General features: G+C 38.0%; 1 protein-coding gene across 2 annotated transcripts in view; it reads right to left on the bottom strand.

Annotated features, from left to right (window-relative positions):
- The window catches only part of SLC17A1 (solute carrier family 17 (organic anion transporter), member 1), a 57,677-nt gene extending 48,270 nt beyond the window's left edge, over positions 1 to 9,407 (bottom strand). For both annotated transcript variants that reach the window (XM_011966478.1, XM_011966477.1), the window contains exons 1-3: positions 9,343 to 9,407; positions 7,870 to 7,953; positions 3,516 to 3,688 (exon numbers count right to left, since the gene is read on the bottom strand). In XM_011966478.1, coding sequence (XP_011821868.1) covers positions 3,516 to 3,688; positions 7,870 to 7,903 — 207 coding nt within the window. In that variant the 5' untranslated portion in view covers positions 7,904 to 7,953; positions 9,343 to 9,407. The remainder of the gene's footprint in view (positions 1 to 3,515; positions 3,689 to 7,869; positions 7,954 to 9,342) is intronic.
- Between the last annotated feature and the right edge of the window lie 11,848 nt (positions 9,408 to 21,255).

The following is a 21,255-nucleotide window of genomic DNA, read 5'->3' as shown; positions in this document are numbered from 1 at the left end:
CCATTTCTCTAGAATATGAGGTTCTCAGTATTTAAACCAAAGCACTGGAATACCATAAATATTTAAGAATACAACTCAAAACACTTTTATATAAAATAGACTTTATATAAAATAGATTTTATATAAAATAGATAATTGACATAATAAACTGTATCTATATATATACTTGTGAAGCTATCACCACCTAGAAGTTTTATATTAAGGGAGTCCTGTCGTATGTACTCTTTTTTATTGTCTAGCTAATTTCACTTGGCATAATTATCTTAAGTTTTATCTATGTTGTTCTTTGTGTCAGTAGTTCATTCTATTTATACTGCTAAGTAGTACTATATTTTATGGATGTGCCATAGTTTGTTTATTCATTCACCTACTAATGGACATTTAGGTTATTTCCAGTTTTTTGGCTATTGAAATAAAGCTAGACAAAAATGTTTATAGAACATTTATGTATAAGTCTCTGATTGGACATATGTTTTTATTTCTCTTCAGTAAATAACTAACAGTGGAATGGCTGTCTCATATGGTAGGTGTATGCTTAATTATTTTATGAAATGACAAAATGTATTCCAAAGTGGTTGCACCACATTTCATTCCCACCAGGACTGTAGGAGAATTCTAGTTCCTCCACATTCCTGCACACATTTTGTATTTGCAATCATTACAATTTTAACCATTTGAATCAGTGTGCAGTAATTTATCTTTGTAGTTGATGTTTGTCTCCAATGTCAAATGATATAGAGCATCTTTTCATGTGAGTATTTTTCCTCTCTGTATCCCCATTGGTGAGATAGCTGTTCACATCTTTTTCCCATTTTTTGTATTGGGTTGTGTTTTTTAATTGGGTGTTGATAGAAGTTCTTTATAAGATATGATTTGCAAACATGTGCCCCTGTCACTGGCTTGTTTTATCATTATCTTAACAGTATTTTAAATTCTGATGAAGTCCAGTTTTATGTTTGTTCTTTTGCATATCTTAAAAAATCAGTTGTTCATATGTGTGTCAGTCTCTCTGTTATATTTCATTGATTTATTTTCTGTCTTTACACTAATTCTATGCTGTCTTTATTACTATAACTGTGTAAGTCTTAAAATTCCAGTAAGTAGTGTTACACCTCCAACTACTAATTTTCAATGAACATTCAGAGGTAATTCAATGGAGAAAGAAAAGATTTCTCAACAAATTGGGCTGGAAAAAAATTGTATATCCATATGTAAAAAAAAAATCTTTAATGCAACATATACAAAAAGTAATTCAAAATAAATCACAGATTTAACTGTAAAATGAAAAATTATAAAACTTCTAAAACATAGAAAATTTTTTGATCTTGGGTTATGTGAAGATTTCTTATATGCAACAACAAAAGCACAACACATAAAAATGTTAAAAGAAATTCGTCAGGCAGAAGAAAAGTGATATAGCTAAAAAATGTGGATTTACATTTAAGAAGTAAGACCATTAGAAAAGAACAAATGAAAGTGGAAAATATTTTATTTTGAATTGATCTAAAAGATAACTTTTGTTGAAGGAATGTTTTGAGTGTTTATGACATATAGATACATAAAATGAATAACAGTAGTCACGGAGATGGCAGAGAGGAATTGGAAATATTCTGTTACAAGATGCCTTCATGATACGTGAAATAGTGTAGTGTTATTTGGGGGTAGATTTATATTGTTACAAATGTATATTATAAAACCTATGGAAGCTATTAAAACAGTTTTTTTCAAGTATAAATGATATATCAAGAGGGGAGATAAAATTCAATCATATAAAATGCTCAGTTAAACCCAGAGAAGGCAAAATGTGAACAAAAAAAAAATTAGCAAAGAACAGATTTAACAAATAGAAAACAGTTACCAAGTATGTATTTTCCTATTCTTCCTTTCAGTTCTCAATTTTTGCCTCCTATATTTTGCTGCTCTGTTGTTAGGGATCATTTGTTGTTAGGGATCATGTTTAGAATCATTTTTTTTTTTTGGAGAATTCACTCTTTTTATCATTGGGTAATGCCCTCTTTATCTCTGGTTATCTTCATTGCTATAAACTCTGCTTTGTCTAAAATTAATACAGCTACTTCAGTTTTCTTTTTATTTGTGTTCTCATGGTTGCATAGTTTACATCTTTCTTCATCCCTTTACTTCTAACCTATCTGAGTCTTTATATTTTAACAGGATTTCTTGTAGATAGAATATTTGAGGATCTTTATTTGTTATCAATTCTAACAATTTCTGTCTTTTAACTGGCGTGTTTAGAACATTCACATTTAAAGTGATTATCAATATAGTTGGATTAAAATCTACCATCTTTTAACATTTCTTTTGTGATAAGCCTGCTGACAGTAAATTCATATATATGGAGGGAAAATTGAAGGACAAAAATTGAAAGACAATAAAGGCTTTTTCAAGTTACAGCTACAGCTTGAAATTTTATAGTCTTTCAATGTCAATAATTTTATTGAATACAGAATTCTAGGTTGGCAGGGGTTTTCTTTCTTTCAACACATTAAAAAGTTCACTTTTCTCTCCTTGTTTGCATGGTTTCTGATGAGAAGTCTGCTGTAATTCGTATACTTGTTCCTCTGTAGGTATTTTCTTCCTCTGGTTTTATTGAAATGTTCTTCTTGTCTTGGTCTTCTGAAATTTAAATATGGTATGCCTAGGTGGCTTTTCTTTGTTTTTCTTTTTGCTATTTATCTTGTTAGGTGTTCTCTGAGCTTCTTGGATCTGTGGTTTGATGTCTGTCGTTAATTATGGAAAGTTCTCGGCCATTTTTTTAAAAAAATATTTCTTGTTTCCTATTCTCTCTAGCATTCTGGTCATGTACATGTTACACCATTTGATACTGTCTACAATTTGGGAATGACCTGCTAATTTTTTTTTCATTCTCTTTCTCTTTGCATTTCAACTTCAGAAGTTTTTATTGATCTATGTTCATGTTCACTAATTCTGTCCTCAGTGGTGTGGAGTCTACTGACGAGCCCCTCAAAAGCATTCTTTGATATAGTTTCCTTGATTTCTAGTTTTTCTTTCTTAACTCTTTTTATAGTTTCCATCTTTTTACTGACATTACCTATCTTGTTTTTATTTTTTCCTGCATCTACCTACATCTTCTGGCAGATAACAACTGATTATCTTCCAGAAATGAAATTAATGAAACATTTAAATATCCTGCATGTCAAAAACTTAAAAAACGTAATGTGTCTTCACTTTCCACTTCTGGTTTAAAATGCTTTCCTTTTTTTTTCTCTTGTCCAAATTTCTAGATTGTAAAGAAACCCTAACTCTAGGGTTTTATTCTCCCTCACATAGAAGGATTTCCACAACGAGCCCTTCAGAAGTATTGAGGCATACTTTAATCATGGAGCATTTTATTTAGGTCACTCCTGGCAAGGTAGATGAAGACTTCAGCTTCTTTTTCAATTATATTATCATATCAATACAATTCCATCTCTACACAAATTAGTTAGCAAGACAGGCTTTTAAACATTTGACTGTGGAGAAAATTATTGATATACCTTTATATTATCCAGGAGCTTCTTTGTGGAGGTGTTGGGCAAACCATGTGGATCTGTGCTATTCACCATGACTACCATTGTGAGGTTCAGGCATGCGCGCTGTGCTGTTGTTATAACATTACAACAGTGCACAAGGAAAGACAATCCATAGCGAAAGGAACAGAAACCTGGAACTACAAAGTAAAACAGAAAGTCTTAATTGTTGACACAGCTGAGATAAAAGCATACTTTAAGTATAGGAGGGACATTCAGAAATTTGGACCCCTAGATGTTAATTTAAAATTTTATTGTACTTAATGATCTTTGATAATTATTATATAATAGGAAGATGTCAGACTGATATAATAGTACCATATTCTCCTTAAAATTATAACGCCAACTAGAAATTCCAAGAAAATTAAGCCAATCTTTAAAGTTCTTTGGCTCATGTCTATTTTTTAAAAGACCTTTTATAAACACCCTGTGTTACTCTTGGATATAAGTCCCCTTCATAACAACAAACACATTTTCTTTCTAGAAAACTATTCCTGTGGCCGGGCGCGGTGGCTCGAGCCTGTAATCCCAGCACTTTGGGAGGCCGAGACGGGCGGATCACGAGGTCAGGAGATCGAGACCATCCTGGCTAACACGGTGAAACCCCGTCTCTACTAAAAAATACAAAAAACTAGCCGGGCGAGGTGGCGGGCGCCTGTACTCCTAGCTACTCGGGAGGCTGAGGCAGGAGAATGGCGTAAACCCGGGAGGTGGAGCTTGTAGTGAGCCGAGATCCGGACACTGCACTCCAGCCTGGGCGACAGAGCGAGACTCCGTCTCAAAAAAAAGAAAAAAGAAAAAAAAAAAGAAAACTATTCCTTTTCCAACATTTTAAAAATACACTGGTTGAAAGACTCATATATGCCCAATGTGGAGAAAAATGGCATTTAAAAAAATGTAATTACTTATTGATATAAGCTAGAGTAATCAGTAGGTGTACAGCCAAACAAGTTCATTGATGGAAGAAAGTAGGGAGTCTGGAAACAGATACGTATATATGGTTAACTTTTAAAAAATAAATGTACTAATGCAATTCATTGGAGGAAAGTAAAGTATTTTTCAACAAATGGCATTTTTTTTCCAAGAGAAATATAGGCATATGTCTACAAAACAACATGTACAGAAATGTTTATAGCAGCTTTATTCGAAATAGCAGAATGTTTGGAAAGAATGGACATATCATGATATTTTAATACAATGCATATTACTCAGAAATAAAAGGAAGGAACTACTTATACACAACAATTTGGATAAATCTGGATGAATTTCAACAAAAACACTTTCAGTTAAAGAAGCTAGACACCAGACAGTATATATTATGGGAATCTAGTTTTATGAAGTTCAAAAACAGCAAAATTAATCAGTATGGCCCCCTCCATCTCCAAAATCAGCAATGGGAATCTACATTATGTTGAATCTCTCTCGTTCTTTGAATCTAACTACTCTGTCTTTGACCAGTACAACCAGATTTAACGGGCTCATGTGATTAGATCTCTCCTAACTGCATAATTTTCCTATTTAAGATTAACTGATTTGGGACCATAATGACATCTGCAAAACCCCTTGAAGCAGCACCTAGCCTAATGTTTGCTTAAATAACTGGGAGAAAGTGTGTATACACCAGGGGCTGGGAATCTTGAAAGTAAACGTAGAATTCTGCCTACTGCAGTCCACCATCTGGCTCTTAAAGACTCATGTCCATTTCACATGCAAAACATATTCCCCCGTTTCAAGCTTCCCAAAGTCTTCATTTTATTACATTATTAGCTCAAGTTCAAAACCTCATCAAAATCTCATAGCACAGTCCAAATTCTCATCATCTAAATCAGGTGCGGAAGAGGCGCCTATGATTAATCCCTCCTTGGGCACAATTTCTCTCTGTGGGCTTGTGAAACTAAAGAGACGAGTTATATGCCCCTAACACTTTTACCACGTAATGGTGGAACAGGCGTGGGATAAAGCTATAGACATTCCAGTTCCAAGGTGGGAAAATAGAAGCGAAAAGGAGTCATCGATCCATAAAGGTTCTGAAGTTCAGCCAGGCCAATGTTGGATTTTTTATAAAGCCTGCAGATAATTCTTGTGGCTCTTGGCTGGGCTCTGGGCTCTGGGCTGTATCCTCTGTGATCATTGTTCCACCCAAGAATACAACAGGGGCCAGGGAGCTTGGGGGCCATCTTGGAATTCTGTCTACTGCACATTCATAGTTAACTAAGAGTTTTTTATTACAAATAAATATTAACGTCATAAATAAATAGGTTTTTTATATCTATTGAGATAATCATACAGTTTTCCTCTTTCAATTAATTTGTGTGGAGTGACATGTATACGTTTTCTAACATTAAGTTACTCTTTCATTTTGAGGATAAACCTGACTTAGTGTGGTGGTTGCTTTTTTAATGGTTTTATAAATTCTTAGACTTGTTTTGTTCTGTTAATATTTTATTTAGGATTTGGTATCTTTATAATTTTCATAGGACTATTTTGCTTTATATGTTGGAAGCTATTTTATTAGATGTATAAATATTTTATATCATCCTATTGAATTGAATTTTATATCATTTTGCAACATTCTTATAGAATCATTTGAACTAGTAAAAGACTGTAAACAAATTAGATGTTTATAAATCAGTGACCATTTAAATAAATTATAATATATCCATCCGTACCAAAGTCATTTGCAGCTATAAAACTGCTAAGGAAAAATCTCTGCCGAAAATTGTGGAATACTCTTTAGGTAAACTGTTAAATGAAAAAAAGCATTAGTACCCACAAATAGTTGGCTAGTTTTCTGGACTAGCCTGAGCTTCCATTGTTAAAAGATAAGAATATTAGATAAAAATATGCTTAAAATAAAACATTTTATTAAAAGCATGGGTGATCTAAGAGGAAAGATGAAATATTCAGGCCAAGGGCTTAGTGAAGATGGGGGCCTCAAAACATAAGTTGAGCATTGAAGTCAGATGTTTCACTGTGGACTTTTGATCTTGGAATTTTGGGCCTTCCACGATATGGGGACAACAGGAATCAAATACCAAGGTCCTAGCAGTGTGATAGTATATACTAGGAAACCCTCTCCTAAAATACTTAGATGTCAAAGACTTACATGGTCAATGGAGGATGAACACATTGTCCCTTTACCTTGTCAGTGGACTGCCAAAAAAATTTGTGCCATATGAACTTAAGAGCTGAATAGAAGGGGGTAAAAGAATACTCCTGAGAAATTTAATAATCAGTCAACCCTTCCTTTGATTTGCAGCCTAAACTCATTATCTTAGGGAAGTGAATGGATCTAGAAAGCCATCAGAAACTTTGTAAACACCCCTGCAGGAGAGAAAAATGTCTCAACATGGTAAAGGCGAAGTCACTGTCACCGCGTCAAAGAAGGGCTCATTGTCTTGGTCATTTAGGGGTACCCTTTTGAGTTTTACTCATTTCTCTCCTCCACATTGCTCCAGAAAGTCCATGAATTATATCTAAACAAGTTTTAAGTTAAAAAGAAGACCACCGGGGTATTTCTAAAGTGTTTGGGATTGAGTAATAGTAAGAATACTGCATATCAAACTCATGGAGAGAGAAAATGTGAATCTGTTAATATATTTATCAAAAAAGAAAGAATTTAAAAAATTGGAAACTGAACAAAGGAACAAACCCAAAGAGTCTAAAAGGAATTAAATGCATAAGGGCAGAAATGAATGACATTAGAAAAAAAAAGTATATACGTATATATATATATAAACTTTGAATGCAAATTAAATGGACAACTTAAACAATCAAAATAATTAAGTATCAAAGTTGATACAAGAAGAAATATAAAATTTAATATACAGTAACTTTTACATAAGTTGAAAAGTATACAATCTATTGTTCATCTCCTTTTCTGAGATTTTGTCCCCTATGACATTGACACAACATTAAGCCAATAGCAGTAATCCTCTATTGTTGTCACTCAGCTGTTGATGTCCAAGAATGCAGGGACTCAAGAACATTCATCCTGCCTTACTTCCTCTTACAGATGTATCTCTCCTTCTCTTGGAGATGGAACCAAAATAGCCCAGATTTTTCTGATATTTTCCACTAAATGATAAACTGACAAGTGTACAAAAATGAAAATACAGTGTGAGACACCAGAGTATATAGAATCTTTTTATTTAGGGCTTTTCTGGTGGGAAACCATAGTAGGACTGGTTTCTTCTACCTTCTTTCCTGAACATTTTTAAGACCCCATATGTATTTCACAAAAATATTCCTCCACGTGGAATCTGTGATGTAATATTTAAGAAGCAGAAAGCCTATTTAATGGAACAGAATAAAGTGCTACCTTTTTTGCGAGGCAACTGGTTATCCATTTGCATACACGACTGAAGTTGCTTCTCTTCTTGCTAAAGGGTTTGGCCTCCACCCACTGTGAGCGCAAAACACATTGATGTCAGCATAATGTAGAGAGGCAACTGACCAAACACTACCCAGTTCTCCTCTCTGATTTAAAACTGCTTCCAAGGATAACTTGCTCCATCACAGCAGTGCCCATTCACCTCCATTATGTGCTTCCCTTGATATTTATTTTACTTTTGTGATTGCTTTGGTTGATTAAAAATATATGGAAGACCTGAAAACTGCAGAGAACAAACAAATAACCCTGCCAATCCAGAATTCTAAATCCATGATAATATTCCTCCAAAGTGAGAAATGGAAAGAATTCATTGCCAGTAGACCTGCTCTACAAGGAACATTAAAAGAAGCCTTCCAGGCAGAAGGAGATTGCTATAGGTCAGAAACTTGGCAGTACAAAAAGAAAGGAAGAATGTCAGAAAAGGAGTAAGCAAAGGTAAAACAAATTCCTTTTTTCCCCTTGTATCTTAATAGAGCTGAAAGATACTATCTGCTTACTGATACCACCAACTCAAGCAGAGGCTAATCATTTGTAATACTTCCACTGTCCATATCTTCAATTTCCGTGGATAGAGCAGCCACTGCTGCAAAGTTTTATGGCAGGAAGTACTGTGGATGAATCAGAGTGGAGCAGTCTCCTATCAGGCAACCCCTTACCATCAGAATTCAGCACCAACATGTGCTGGGCAGCTTAGACCTCAGGATTTTACCATATCAGATTATATGATACCTAGTGCCCCAAAGATACCTAAGTCCTGAGATTGGATTTGCAAAGTATTTTTGAATAAGCAATTTGCCAACCATCATTATCACACACTGGAACCTCTTCTGGGCCTGCTGCTTATTTCAATACATATATACATACACACCAAGCACACACACAAACCACCCATACGTATGCATCACATACATACATACAACATAAACACATGGTACAAACTCCCTTTATGTTCTGCACACATACACTCCAGACACATAGCAAACCAAACTTATAAACATGTTACAATACTGTATCCGCAAAATGGAAGTACAAACTAAAAACACCACACACATAACCACATGCACACACAAACCATAGGCACATAGGCACCAGGCACACACAGTGTGCCACACACATTACAGACACAGCACACCACAGCTATACAAGCATCATACACTGTACAACACACACTTCTGTTTTCTTGTGTCCCTGTGAACCTCACACTGATTGCTAAAAATATGTTCTTTTTTCTCTTGGGAAAAGCCTCAGAAGATAGGGCATATTCCACCCCTCCCCAAATTTTCCCCTATTGCTAAGTACTTTCAATAATATCTTTGCCAGGGAATGCCCCCTTATGGCCCTCTGGGGAATCAACTGATTGTTCATTTCATTTAATGAGCCCCTTATAAGAGTGAGACTAACCTGATTCGGAACAAAAAGTGATTTCTTCTTCCTCTGTGAAGACTTTTCTCTCAACTTTACACAATATTGACTTTCTGGGATTACCAAGTTTAGCCCCATAAATCATTCACCAAATCTTTTGACATCGCTGTGTCAAAGTTAAAAGCTTAATTTTTAACTTTACTTTTACCTTTTCCTTAAAGCTTCATGGAAGGTTGGAAGGTGCGTGGGTCAAAATCATCCAGTGGACCAGAAATCTGGGAATCTGCCAGTAAGTTCATGGCATAATAAGCGGACACCCTTAGTCTCTCTCCCTGCCCAGGAGATAAAGCTTGGCTGTCATAAGTGCTCTCAAGACTTCTCTATTAAAGATGGCTCTGGGTATTCAATGCTGTTCTCACAGGAATGTTGTGGCTTTCTAAATGCCCCATAAATGCCCTATTAAATTTTTACTTTTAATTCCCTTCCTTTCTTCTTCCTTTTCTCCCTTTTTTCTTTCTTCTTTCTCTTTCCCTTCTTCCTTCTCCCTCCTTCCTTCCTTCCTTCCCCTCCTTCCCTCACCCTGTCTCCTCCACACTCTTCTCTAAACGGTCCATCTGTCTGACATTCGGCATACTCAGAAAGAGGTACATTTTATTGAGGCATGTCCTCTGGAAGGTGTGGCTTCTCTCATGGCTCTTCCTGCAATTACTGTAGGTTCTGGTTCAGCCACTTGGTTATAGTAATATCCAGAAACATAAAAAAAAAAAAAATAGAGAGACAGGATCTCACTCTGTCACCCAGGCTGGAGTGCTATGGTGCAATTATAGCTCAGTGCAGACTTGAACTCCTGAGCTCAAGGGATCCTTCCACTTCAGCCCTGAGTAGCTGGGATTACAGGTATGCAACACTGTACCCAGCTAATTGGTAGAGACAAGGTCTTGCTGTGTTGCCCAGACTGATTTCAAACTTCTTGCCTCAAGCAATCCTCGTACCTTGGCCTCCCGAGTGTTGGAATGACAGGTGTGAGCCACCATGCCTGTCCCCTAATACTTTTAATGTAGAACTCTTCGAAGGTAATCTACTAATGACTTAAACATATCCAAGCACTAAAATCAGGGATTTTGCATTATAGATAATTTATTTCATGCTTAACAAATATTTTTAACTTTTTTAATCATGTTTTTAAAGTGCTCATTAAATGTTTGGCACATAGCGGATGCTCTGTAAATTGAACCAGTTATTTTTTTCCTCTAAAGAAATGTTGTAAATCTTTAACCCCTTTGCCCAGGAGATTTTGATGTTGTTATTGAGTTGGATTTTTTCTTTTTCAGAAGTCCAGATTCTGCTGGTCCTCTTCTGTATGTTGCAGAATTTTTGTACTGTCTGTTCTGTTTCATGCTTGGCAATTTCTGGCATTTTCTGAAAGAGGAGCCCTTTTAGTGATTGAAACCCCTAGGTCAGCAGTTGTTCAATGTCCATGTGTTAAATAATAACACTCCCATCTGCCATCAATATGGCAGTTCTGGTACTGATTACCTGAAGGAGAACCATCTTTCTGTTTGCTGGCCCCAAAGCTTTCTGCTGATCTGTGAGATTCTTTGAAATTGTTTCTTTTGGATTCTGTGTTTTATGTATTAAGTTTTAAAATTTATCATCTTATTATGGAAATGTTTAAGCATACAAAAAAGTAGATCAGTTTAAGATAACTGTGTACATATTCACCCACTTCAGTAATTATCAATATTTGGCCATTTGAGTTTTCATTTCGTCATTTGAATGTTATCAGCAACATTCAATGGTTGTTTTTTGTAGCATTTTAAAGCAAATCTCAGGCATTATGTCATTTCTTCTGTAAAACATTCAGCATGGCTATCTAAGTCATTAGAACTTTAAAAAATATAACTAACATGCTATCAGCACATCTAGTAAATAAACAATAATCCCTTAACATCACCTAATATCCAACTATTATGACAGTTTTCCCAATTACTTCAAAGTTGTGTCCTTTATATTTGCTTGATTTAAGAAAGGATTTGAATAGGATCCACATAATGGTGCTTAATTGTTAAGGCTCTTATGTCTCTTATTTTATAATAATCCCCTCTCCCAGTTTACATTTGCCATTACTTAAAAACAACAACAATAAAACAGGATCCCTTGCAGAATGTCTCTCATAATTGGTTTGGCTAATAGTTCCCTTTTAGGATCATTTGATGTATTTTTGTATTTCCTTACATTCCGCAAACTGTGAGGTATATACAGAGGCTTGGTTAAATTCAGCACAAAGACACTTCACTGGGATATGGGATGATACAGGGTACTATCGCACCCTGTTGGGAGGCACATAATAGCAGGTTGTCTCACTTTTAGGGGTGGTAAGATTAATCAGTAGTTTCAGATATTCTTAGCCTGACTTACTCATTAACAAAGTTTTCATCAACCTTTCACCTATGGCTTTTAACTACAGTTAGTAAATGTTGCCTAGATCCATCATTTGCTTAGAAGTTATGAAATGGTGATTTTCTAATTCTATCGTGTCTCCTTCATTTACGAGCTAGAATATTTTTATAAAAAAGGAAATTTACTTTATCAAACATTTGGTAAGCTGGGAATACAGATTTAATAGGAAAGTTACCATAGTCACTTGATAAAGTTCTAGAATAACTTAGTGTCTTAGCAAAAATGACCAAGTACTATTATGACCTCATGGATTTTATTTGATGTTTTGCAATCTATTGCAGTTCTTATTCCTTTTTGATGCTACAGTTCTTCCTTCTTTGGCCAGTGGGAGTCCCTTCAAGCTGGTTTCCATGTCATTATGATATGACTCTTGTGGTCTTGAATAGCTTCCTTGTCTCCCAACACACAAAAAACTTTCCAGCTTCCTCTTATATATTTTCTATTCTCAGATCTGGGCTTTCTCAGGAAGTGCGGGCTCCTTTCAGCAGGAAGTAACGTTTAGAGACCACACTCTGAACGCTAAGTGCTCATTGTTTCTGGGTTTCACTGCTTTTCGAAGTTTTCAGTGGAAGAACTTGAAAAGGGTATTTTTTTAAAGAAATTATAATATTTTCCTCATATTTCTAATTCAAATTTAGGATTAGGGTTATTTTCAAAATTCCTTTGATTTTATAGTCTCAGATATTTCTCTTTTGTTGGCTATCTTTGTTCCCAATGAATACACTTTTTTGCTTTATTGTAGCATGCCTACGTTAACATGAAAATAATACTAATAGTATTGCCAAAATAAACTGCTGCCTTCCCCAGAAACAGATCCTGAGATGAAGATTAATGTTAAAGTGATATAATCATATTTTCAGGGAAAAAAACCAACAACAAAAATAGTAAGGAGGTTGGGAAGTGGGCAGGGAAGGAAAGGAGACCAAACAAGGGTACGAAAACAAGCCAAGTCTGGAGGAAGGTAATTTTGGACTAATGCTACAAGAGCGCGGTGGGAACAGTGTATTCTGCACCTCAGATTTGTCCTAACCAAAGGTACAGAAGTTAGAGTATTTATATGCCAGTACCCATCAGTGGTTGGCTCCAGGGTGTCAGGTTTTGAAGGGAAGGCAAGGGTTAAAGAAAGACAGAGAGAGAGAGAGAGAGAGAGAGAGTGGCTTAACAGCAAATGCAGGCTTTATGTCCAGCATTAGACTTGCAGAGGCGGGAGACCAGCTTAATGCCAGGGCCCACTGCTGCTTAAAGGCTGGGGCAATTTATCGGTCAGGGCAGGAGGGATCTGGCGGGGGCATGGCCTGCTGCCTGGGAAAATGTTGATTACTTGTTCCCAGGATGAGACCGTTCTAGCCCTTGTTCGGCTGAATGTAGTGTTCCTTGCACTTTTGCACTTTCTCCCAGCAGAATATAAGAGGCAGGCTGTTTCTTATGGCCCAAACCCCTGTGGAATGTTTCACTTTCCAACGTCTGAGAAATGGCGGTGGGGGAGGCTTACAAAGTGCTGTAGCGTGGACTAACATTCTTGCCTTCTACTTTAATGTAAAAGGAAAAGGGGTGTTGTTGACTATCTGGCTGCTTCTTGCTGAATAGGGGCTCTGTTATCAGGTTGGGGTTTTGCAGTAGTGGGTGTCCGACTTCGGAGTTGTTTTCCTGGAGGCACTGATACCGAACTTGGTGGAGGAGAAGGATGGCATCAGTGGGTGTCTGGGTGGTTGCCTGGACAAGGGAGTTCAGCCTTCGGGAGATAAAGCAGGATATGGAGGTGAGTACACATGGACCAATTGTTAGTATTTGGAGGAGGAAGATTAGGGGCCCTAAGAAAGGGGTTACCCAAGGCATACACTTTAGGAAGGATGACCTGTGCTACCAAGAGTTAGTGGCTTGATGTTGGATTTCTGTAGCCCTGTTATGGAGCCCATGGGCTTCGTCGCGAACAATGCCAGATTCATTAACATTAAAAAGCATTCTTCTTGGAGATATACACATGTGCCCACCTTTTCAGTGGTTAGCAGGTCTAGGACCCTTTGGCTCTGGAGAATGACTCCCACAAGAGAGTTTATCTGCCTTTGGAGGCTTGTAATGGAAGTATGCATGTCCTCTAAGGTATTATAGAGGTTTGTTTTTTTTTTTTAAATATAGGGAAGTTGAGGTTGATATACTTGCTATTTCAGTGCCAAGTGCATCAGAGATGCTTAATCCTGTTACCAGAGGAATGAGATGTAGAGTCCACTTAGTGAGTGTGGAGGAAGATGAGACAGAAGCTACCAAAGGAACCTGGATGGTCTGGTTGTTTGGCAAAATGCTAATGTTTGGAGATTGTAACCAGGGTGTACATTCTTGACCAAATTGCTGGCAAGCAAAGCTAAGAGTTTGTGCCATACGGAAAGAAAAGACCGGGGGTTGAGAGGCAAAAGTTGTAAGTGAATGTAGCGAGCTACAAGTAGATGGGGGTTGAATCCTGGACAAACTTTTTGTTCCAACATTTTGTTTCTCCCGGCTGAATAGCTATTAGCAAGGGAGGCCCCTGTGAGGGTCTGATAGGGAATGTTGGTGGGGGAGGAGGTGAAGGCTGTTTGGTTTTGGAGAGAGAGAGAGAAATGGGTTTTAGTTAATTCATAGCCATTGTGGCCCCGATGGGACAGAAATATATAGATACAGAAATTGTGTGTGCATTTTTTTCCAGGGAGCACCCTTGGGTTGGATACATGAAAAGCTGGGCCAGCAGAGAGGGGAGGGGTTGGTAAGAGGTGCTTTATGGAATCGGGCTTGTAACATGTTTAGTTTAGAGGTTATGAGGTGAGGGACGGTGACAACCCTGTGTGTGATGATGTGGGTGGATTTGATAGTTTGGAGGGAAAGGTATTTAGCTGAGAAAGAGTATAAACAGGTTTCAGGAATGGTTTGGCTGAGTAGGTAAGGTGCAGGTTTATTTTGGACCAGGGTTATGTAGTTAGGTTAACAGAAAGGGTAGTGAACTGCTGGATTTTTGTGGACTAACAAATTTAACAGTTGGAAGAAAGAGGGGTGTGTGAATGATTTAAGAGGCAATGTGTGAGGTTGACGACAGGGGCCTGACTGCCAGAGGTTGGGGGTGGGGACTTAAGAGTACCCCACAGACAAAGAAGACAAAAGGAGAAAAAGGAGATTTGAAAAGGAGTGAATATTCCGAAGGCCCCCGGATTAATGTGAGAAATTGGAGTTGACTATTCAGGGACCTGGGGAGGAAATATCAGGAAGTATCTGAAACAAGATGTGAGATAAAAAGATTTACAATTGGAGGTGGAGGGTGTAATGGACTAGGGCCTTCTGGATTGGCAACTTCGGGAATTTTTGTTAAGTGCAGTGAGGTTGGTCCTGTGAGGGAGGAAGAATATTTTGGGGGTGAGGAAATTTCTGAATGTGGATCTGGTGCTCTTTTTAGTTGGGAATGGTGTGTCCAGTGTGCAAAGGATGTTAGCTTTACCTCTGTGGGAGGAGCTTGGATAACCTGGTGAGGGCCCAACCACTTAGGTTGGAGAGGGGCGGAGGAGTCTGCCGTCCAGACCCAGTCCCCTGGTTGTAAGGACAGGGAAGAGTGTTTTGAGGATGGACTTTCAGGCTGGGGCAAGTAAGCGTTAGCGTACTGTCTTATTAGATGTGTGATATATATTCCCTCTAAAACTTGACGAGGTTTACACCTTTTTTTTTTGTTTTGCCAAGTTTTGTGATTCTTTCTTAGTGGTAGCAGTTTCAAGATATAACTTGTCCTTTACCTTGGAGATGATACTCTGGCATATTCAAGATTACTGGATCCCTGAAAACTTCACTTACGTGACTAGTCCCTGACACTTTGTAGGTTTTCTCTCCCCTCCCTTGGGAGTGTATATATTTTTACAGGGCATCCAGAGTCCTTGTTCCTTCTTGCTATTCAGCTCTAGTTAACGTAATTGCATGCTTATAGTGAAACAATGTGATGTTGCAGATAATCAAGATCCTTTCAGATTATGTTGTCAAAGAAGCTGGCGAGTTAACATATTCCTTGACAAAACTGTGAAAGAAGTACTATTGTCTATCCCAGGTTAATGCAAACTACTTATAATCCTCCTTTCCAATGGCACTTCCAAAGAACACACTCGCCATATCAATACCTGTATAGGAAGTAACAGAGCCTCTGTTGATGCATTCCATCTGGCACACCATATACAATTAAGACTACCACTGGATCCCATCTGTGGTGGTCCTCCACCATCTGCCACAATCTATTTATTCTGGGGCTACATTGGTGAGTTGAATGGGAATACAACGGAGATCATTACTCTAGCATCTTCTACGTCTTTACAAATGGCATTACTGTCTGCTCTTCCACCTGGGATGTGGTATTGTATCTGAATTACTAATTCAGCAGGAGTGAACTGTTTTTGAGCATTTTCATGTAAGCTTCAATGATATTAAATCCTGAGTCACAGCACTGTGCCCTCATATTAACAAGATCTCCTTTTCTGGACTTACCTTCTGCCCCCAATACCCTGGTCTCATATTCTAGGCATGCTCTTCTTGTCCCTTCCACTTTAGCAGGGCCAGTACTACACTATTTGGATCATCCTAAGACCTGACCTAGCTATTTGTCAAGTATTCAGGTTTACTATTTGTTAAGGTATTAGAGAACGTGAGGATAGAATTTGACTAAGCAAGTATTGTCTTGCAAGGTATTTATATCAGCTGTGTTTTCTGCATGGGGATCTTCAGGAAAAGGGATGTTGCCATCCCCCAGCATGGGGTACTGGGATAAAGATACCAATAAATTTCAGGGTAAATTTCAGGCCTTGACTTTAGCATGAGACTTCCCAGGACTTGACTTTAGCGTAAAGTCGAGTGTTTGTCTTTGCGTTTTCTGCTACTCTGACAATCGAATCCTGAGTCCCATCTTAAGAACATTGCTATTGGAACATTGCTCCCTCTGCTATTGGAGATCAGGATATCTTTAAATGCTGCCAGGGAGATTTTCTGACTTTCACACCATACTCTGATGTAACTGGCCATCTTAAGTACATCGGTGATCATGACCACCATCAAACAGCCAACTTCAAAGTTGTTCTAATTGCCATTTCCACACATTTCTCAAACACTAGAGGTATTGACCAAGCCAGTACCTTCCCTTACACCTGTATCCCATCTTTCATTCCAATGCACAACAGGACAGAATCAGCAATTGTAATGCTACAGCAGGCCCAGATTATCACCAATGCTTTTACAAACATCAAGGGGGTCCCTGGGCCACCTGGCTTGTCAGTGATACAACTCTGGAAGTTATTATAAGAATCTGCATCCTAGGTCTTCTTGTGGAAACAACTGGTTTAGGTCAGATTCTTTAGAAGCAGACCCTGAGATGAGGATTCCTGTAAAAATGATTTATTAGGATATCTTTCCAGGAAAACTTGACTAAGGAGAGCATAAGAAGATTGGGAAAGGATGTAAAGTAGGGTCCAGTTCAATTCTTAGGGGATTTGGGAGATAGTGTGGACCTTGCTTGCCAAGCAGAAGCAAAGGGAGATGGAGCATTTATATCTGTGTAGTGATGCTTTGACTAAGAACTATTCCCAGGCAGGCACAAATTCCCAGGCACATCCAGGTTGGCAGGCAAAACCGGCTCCTGCAGCCTGAGGGAGCCCTCTAACAGAAAAAACAGGTTGCAGGTGTTGGGAATGAAAACTCATCAGGAGCTGGTATGCAGCAAAATGGTAAAGAGAACTTATGGGATATGGGTGGAATATTGAGTGTTTGCTACAATGACTGATGCAACTATTTTTAATTTTTGATGGAAAAGAACCTCTAGATTGATTTATTTCTGCACTTCTGCACATATGCTCAACATATAGTTAATGACTGAACCTAAGCTGTTTTCATTGCTAATATTCAATAACATCTATACATGCCTGGCGTATAGAGAAGTCTAGTAGAGTTGGAGTCACTAGGAACTTCTTCATTAGTGACTAGAGAGTCCCTGGGAATGAGGAAAATCCCTAAGAAACTTATCCAAAGCAATAATGGAATCAGGCACACAATGTCAGTATTAGCGATCTGGTAACAATGGTTCAGTAAATAGAAAAGAGACGCAATTAATGGAAGAGTAAAAGTGAGTGTACGTTCAGACTCTAGAATCTCACGGAAGAGAGTGGCTGGTGGGTAAGAACTAAAGGATTGGCTTTACTAAAAACCTCTCCAAGACATTGTAGACAAAGCAGTTCTGCTTGGAAACTCATGCAGTGAATTGGAGTGAGACATTTGGAAGATGCCAGTACTTCAATTTAGTTCACCAGATATTTATTAAGTACTGACACTGAGGGCTCAAAAAAGCATGCCTCAGCCTTGAAACATCACGAGTTTCAGCTCATTGACAAGGTTAAAGATCTTTCATTTGCATGGACCATTTCTAAAGTCCTGGCGGCGAAGAGGGCACTAGTAACATGTTCATATAGTCTCATATTTTTGAAAATTTCTAGAAGTAAGCTATTTTAACCACAATTGTTTAAAATTACTATCTCCATCCTATTGTTACTACGTTAATGAAATTGCTCTTGGCATTTTTTGATATGGTGAAGGGAAGGCTGCAGTGGGAATGTATTTTGCTGGACTAAAATTTGGGATACATTTATGTGGCTTGGGTTGATAATGGGCATAGTCATATTATTGCTAGCTACCTTGGTATAGAAACAGCTTCCTGGAATACTTAAATCATCCACTGTGCCTGTGTAATGGGATATCCAAATAATGGAAAAGAGTAAGTCATGTGAACATATTGGTAGTGGTTTGAAACTTCATGTTGACTTGACAGACAATCTTGACATTGCAACGACAGCACAAAACTCATAAAAACAAGTCCTTCGTTAGGATTCCCCGAAATATTTGAGCTTCATTGGAGACTGAAGATTTGATAGAAGCAAACTGTGACTGAAGTCACACAAAGACAATTCTTCCCCCTATAAATGTGAATCATTACCCCATCCCTGTCCGAGGTTGATGTTGCCTGGGGAAACAAAGGTTTCACAATTCATGTCATTGTCTTTGAATATCACCTAAAAATTTCCTATCTTAATAATAAAATAGCTCACTAATTTTACCTTTAAACAGTTCACTCTCAGTATCATGTGAATTATACCTATTTAAAAATTCACACTAAAAACGAAAGACATAGTACTAGAGGCTGTATATATGCTTAGTAATGAATTTTTTAACATGAGGTCACAAGGGAGATTGGAGTGTATGGATAAAAGCAAGAATACAGAAAAGAATACCAAGCAGAAATCCATCCTAAGTTGGTGCATCTCTGGTCATATGTGTGCTCAAGCAGGGAGGCCAGGTAACTGGATCTTTAATAGAAGAAACTGGTCACTTCTGGACAAACAACTCAAAATGCAGAATTTGAAATGTGATGAAGGTGAGCACATATGAAGAGCAAAAGAGGAACAGTCCTTTGCCCTTTGTTAGAACAACAATGAGGTGAGACCCACACTTCAAGAGGAGAACTTTCTCACGATGTTGACTCAGACCTTGATGGCTGACCCTTAAGTGCCCTCCTTCCTTCAGGATTCTACATTCTGATGGTGAAATACCAACTAATGAAATATCCCTCTCTGCTATATGCCTATCTCCCTTTATCAAATTTTGTGAAAATAGTTCTCTTACTTTCTCTACCCTCACTCACCAACAAACTGCAAACTGACCTGTACACTCATCTCTCTGCTAAATGTACCCTGAAAACGCTACTAAGAATTCCAATCACAAGGTGACTAAGTTCCTTTTCTGACCTCATCTGCTTGAGCTTCTTCACTACACTTGTTACTGCTCATCAGCAGTCTTTCTTAAAAGGCCATGCCCATGAGTTTTCAGTGAGAGTTCTACTCTCCTGTTATTCTGTTATGTGTGGGCATTTGTTTTTTTGGCCCTCCTTAGATGTTGGCATTCTGTCTTGGCTTGTGATTTTCCATCAACAGGCTCTTCTTGAGCCATTTGGTCTAAACTCAGGTCTTCAGTACTGAACATCTGCATTTTTCTCTTTTATCTTCTTCTCCATTTCACTCTCATAGTTTCTATAAGTTTCAGATTAGTGATCTGGCCCCTTGTTGAGCTTGCTGTTATGACTCGAATTATGTTCCCCCAAAAGATGTTGAAGTCATAATACTCAGTATCTGTGAATGTGACTGTATTTGAAAATAGGGCCTTTGCAGATGGTCAAGTTAAGATGATGTCATTAGAGTAGGCCCTGATGCAATATGACTGATGTCCTTATAAAAACAGAACATTTGGACACAAAGACAGATGTGTACCAAGAAGAGATGACGTGAGGACTCAGGGAGAAGGTCATCTACAAGCCAAAAAATGCCTGAGACTACTAGAAGCTAAAAGAATAAAAAAGGCACAGAACACATTCTTCCTTATAGCCTTTAAAAGGAACCAGCCCTGCCAGCACCTTGATTTTGGACTTCTAGAGCTGTAAGACAATAAATTACTTTGAGAAACTTAGTTGGTGGCACTTTGTTAGAGCAGCCCTAGGAAGCTAATACACATGTCCAAATGATTATCCCACTACTACCATTAACTCAACATGTCCCAAAGTCAAATCATGATCTTCCCCCTTGAAAAGGTCTCATCTTGCTACATTCCCTGGTTTAGTTGTTCAGACCACTCTCTATTCAGTCTCTCAGGTTAGAGACCCAGGACTCCTTGGCACCTTTCTTCTCCTGCATCCTTCTAGTCAAATACCATGATCTTTCAGTTCTATCTTATAAACATTCTTCTTGTCTTCATCTCAGGTTTTTCTGCCCTCACCACTGCTGAGGTGAGTTCAGTCCTCAACACTGCTGTGTAGGCCACTGCACAGATGGTCATTTAACTAGTCTTCTTGATTCTGAAATTAGGTCAGAGTGTTCTATCTAGAGAGAAAATCTGCCCATGTCAGTTTTGCTATGATTCCTATCATACTGCTTATAGGTTATACCTTGAACTCCCTAACACAGCAAACAAGACCTCCTTACTCTGACCAATCCCACTTCCCTAAATCCACTTTCTTTCCTTTCCTAACTGATTATGCAGGCAAGTGATTCCCTTCAGAATCCATCCTGCTTCTTGATTTTATTCTTTTGTGCAAGTTGGGCTCCAGTGGAAAATATCTTACCACTTGATAAGATTTTACCACCATCCAGTGTAAAATATCTTACCACTTGATAAGATTTTACTGCCACTTGGAATCAGAACTCCCCATCTGGTCTTTCATGATGCCCTACATGTTCCTCTGCTATTGTACCTAAAACAGTGTAGTGCTATCAATTATTGTGTCTGTCCTCCACATTAGGATGGAGAATGACTGCCTCCTTTACTCCAGTGTCCCAAGATTCCAGATTCTGGAACATAACAAGATCTCAGTAAGTGCTGTGTTTATTCAAGCTTGGCCCTCTAAATCTTTCCCTTGATTTTTCACTCAGAACTATTGTCTATCACATTGCCTCTATATGAAATGAC

This window comes from Mandrillus leucophaeus, unplaced genomic scaffold, assembly GCF_000951045.1.
Source record: "Mandrillus leucophaeus isolate KB7577 unplaced genomic scaffold, Mleu.le_1.0 Scaffold760, whole genome shotgun sequence".
Lineage (NCBI taxonomy): Eukaryota > Metazoa > Chordata > Mammalia > Primates > Cercopithecidae > Mandrillus > Mandrillus leucophaeus.
Note: the sequence above shows the minus strand (reverse complement) of the source record. Positions and strands in the feature narration are given on the sequence as shown.